At 40.8% G+C, this 3,549-nt stretch overlaps 1 protein-coding gene across 1 annotated transcript; it reads left to right on the plus strand.

Annotated features, from left to right (window-relative positions):
* Positions 1 to 347: 347 nt before the first annotated feature.
* LOC113405425 (titin-like) lies at positions 348 to 3,545 on the plus strand (the record flags this gene model as incomplete). Its single annotated transcript, XM_026646633.2, has 6 exons — positions 348 to 1,087; positions 1,248 to 1,526; positions 1,615 to 1,893; positions 1,982 to 2,260; positions 2,894 to 3,181; positions 3,348 to 3,545. Coding segments are annotated over exons 1-6 (1,396 nt in total), but the record flags the coding sequence as incomplete, so codon positions are not given.
* Positions 3,546 to 3,549: the final 4 nt, after the last annotated feature.

Here is a 3,549-nt window from a genome sequence, read left to right on the forward strand (position 1 = left end):
ATTGTAGAGAAGCCCGGCCCAATGAAAGTCACCTCTGGAGACTCTTGTACTCTAGAATGCACAGTGGATGGCACACCGGAGCTTACCACTAGGTGGTTTAAGAATGGGAAAGAGCTGTCTACTAATCAGAAATACAAAATTAGCTTCTTCAACAAAGTGTCTGGGCTCAAGATCCTCAATGCAAAAGTAGAAGACAGTGGGGAGTATACTTTTGAGGTGAAAAACAGTGTTGGTCAAAGCAGGTGCACAGCTTCAATGCGTGTTTCAGGTTAGTTGATTAACTTGTGAATTATCTTTGATTCTTACCATTTCTTCAAAAGGCGTTACACAACACGCTGCTTCCTTCGGTATCATGTCAGGCTGCTGCCACTTTGGGAAGACTCACTGCTAATGTGACCTAAGGCACCCTGTGTGGGTCCGCTAGTGTTGTGGAGATCATGGAGGGAGGAAGTAGGTTGAAGCCTTCATCACATTTTTCACCTGTCACAAAGATGAGGCTGTTGCTTGGGGTCAGTCTCATCAATTGAGTCTGCACATCCCTGATGGTGCAATACTGTTCTTCTCCTTATGAGGAATTATTGAAAAATAAAAGGAGAAAGGTGACCCTCAGAAGGGGTGAGTTGACAACTCGTTCTTATCTTCTCTCAGTACCTCAGGCCTCAATGGGTTGAATTGTAGGCCTGTTTTGGATTCTCCCAGGCAAACGTAGGTCTGCCAAAGGAAAGTGCGGTGTTTCTGCTAACTGCCTGGGAACCATCAACCTGTTGTAATATTTATAGCTGTGTTTCATCCTATACAGATCGCATTTTACCTCCTTCTTTCACGAGAAAGCTGAAAGAAGCCAGTGGTCTCTTGGGTTCGCATGTTGTCCTGGATTGCAAAGTGTCTGGGTCACCACCTATTTCTGTTTCCTGGTTCCATGACGGACATGAGATCACTAGTGGAGACAAGTATCAGACGACTCTCACAGACAATACTTGCACTTTGAAAGTGAACACATTAGAGGAATTTGATATGGGAACTTACTCATGCACAGCTACCAATATAGCTGGATCGGATGAATGCAGTTCATATTTGACTGTTAGAGGTTAGTATCTAGAACAAGGCAGAGCTTCCAGATATAAACTACTTTCTTTGTGGATTGCTTACATTTTTGGGTCTGTTTATATGAGTCTAATCGCCTGTGTTTCGTATGGGAATCTTTTACTCTTCATCAAAGTGCACTTGTCTTTTCTGTGTGTCTTTAGAACCTCCTTCTTTCGTGAAGAAACCTGATCCCCTGCAAGTTTTATCTGGGGAAAATATAACCTTTACCAGTATCCTACAAGGCACCCCTCCACTGGATGTTAAATGGTTTAGAGGTAGCGTTGAACTAGTACCAGGACATAGATGCAACATCTCCTTGGAAAATTCAGTTGCAGAACTGGAGCTGTTTGACGTACAGCCACTCCAAAGTGGAGACTACACCTGTCTGGTCACAAATGAGGCTGGCAGAGTTTCTTGCACAACACAGCTCTTTGTAAAAGGTTTGTCAGGCTTGAAATTTCACACGTTCCTCTAAAAAAATCTCTTGGTGTCAACTTTTAACTTTTATCTTTGTATTGTTCACTGTAGAACCAGCCAAATTTGTGAAAAAACTGAATAATCTCAATGTGGAGAAAGGAAAACCATTAATTCTGGAATGCACATACTCTGGTACCCCTCCGATTGCAGTCTTGTGGAAGAAAAATGGAGTTGAAGTAGCTCATTCTGCCAAATGCAGCATCACTACCACAGAAACCTCTGCCATACTGGAAGTTCCCAGTAGTAAAGTAGAAGATCAGGGACAGTATACTTGCCACATTGAGAATGATTCTGGGCAAGATAATTGTCACTGTGCAGTCTCAGTATTAGGTGTGTCCTCATTCCACAAGGGATCTTTTTTATAGTAATAGTCGTGGTATTTAAATTTTGGTACTAATGATGTGTCTTTGTTCTTTAGAACCACCTTATTTTGTTACACGCTTGGAACCCGTTCAGGTGACAGTTGGGGATTCTGCATCATTACAATGCCAAGTTGCTGGCACCCCAGAAATTATTGTATCATGGTACAAAGGAGATACAAAACTAAGAGCAACTCCTACCTCTAAAATGTACTTTAAGAACAATGTTGCCACTTTGGTTTTCAGCCAGGTGGATAGCGGTGATAGTGGGGAGTATATCTGCAAAGCAGAAAACAGTGTTGGAGAGGCTTCTTCATCAGCTTTGGTTTCTGCTCAAGGTGAATAAATCATGTTAACACATTTAAAAGGTTGCATAACTAAAGGGTTGTTTTTTTCAGTAAAGAAAAGTGTCTTCTTAGGAACATTACGTTCCTCTAACTGACCAACCCTGTCTAGAATCCCCTCAGCATTGATTACCTTCCACCAGTGAAAGTCTGCTAGAAATTAATTCCTAATACCAATCTTTAGTTAACCAACGCTCTTTCTAAGTGATACAGGCTTCTGATTCTTCCCCTTCAGAATAGGGCATTCATGAATGAAGTTATTCTTCCAGCTCTTCCCAATGCAGAAAGTGTGAGATTATAAATTAAATGTTATGGCAAATTTCTATCCTCATGTATAATTTTGTAACCACATTGACTGGTAGTCCACATCCTGGCAGAGCTCTCCCTTAACACCAGCCCCCAAGCTAAATGATCTAACAAATAATCTCCTTGATTCTTTGTGGGCCTCTTATTTTTTTTTATTATGTAAATTGGTTGAAAATAATGACTGGATCTTCCAGTGTATCTTCTTGTAAATCTGCCCAATCTATACCACAATACAGTGTCTTCTTAGGCAGTGCTTATTGGAGAATTCACCAAAGCTAGATAACTTCCCAAAATTTTTGTTGTTCAATACTTTCCTTGCAGAGCGTAAACTTCCTCCTTCAGTCACACGAACTTTGAGAGACATTCATGAAACTGTTGGCTTACCAGTTACATTTGATTGCGGAATCACCGGCTCAGAACCTATTGAAGTATCCTGGTCTAAAGACGGCGTACATATCCGAGATAGCTACAATGTGCAAACCTCCTTCTTAAATAATGTAGCAACTCTCCAGTTTTTGCAGACTGACAAGAGCCTTGCTGGGCAATACACTTGTACAGCTTCCAATGCTATTGGAACTGCTTCTTCCAGTGCCAGGCTTGTGCTTACAGGTTGGTTGGTTATTAAATAATTTCCCTTTAACGTCACCAGGTCATTTTAAAATTTCCATTCTCAACTTAAAACAATAGGTGCGACATTTATTTATTTAACAATATGCTTTAAACTAATTGAGCTTTTAAAAGCTATATGTGTTTTTCTGTTTCTTTCACCCTGTAGAAGGGAAGAATCCTCCATTGTTTGACATCCCAATTGCACCCACGGATGCTTTTGCTGGGGATAGTGCTGACTTTGAATGTCACATATCAGGAACACAACCAATTAAGGTCACTTGGGCAAAAAATAACCAAGAGATACGGACTGGAGGAAAATACCAGATCAGTTATGTAGAAAACATAGCCCATTTGACAATTCTGAATGC

This window comes from Terrapene carolina, unplaced genomic scaffold (genome assembly GCF_002925995.2).
Source record: "Terrapene carolina triunguis isolate 2854851 unplaced genomic scaffold, T_m_triunguis-2.0 Scaffold36117, whole genome shotgun sequence".
NCBI classification, from domain to species: domain Eukaryota; kingdom Metazoa; phylum Chordata; order Testudines; family Emydidae; genus Terrapene; species Terrapene triunguis.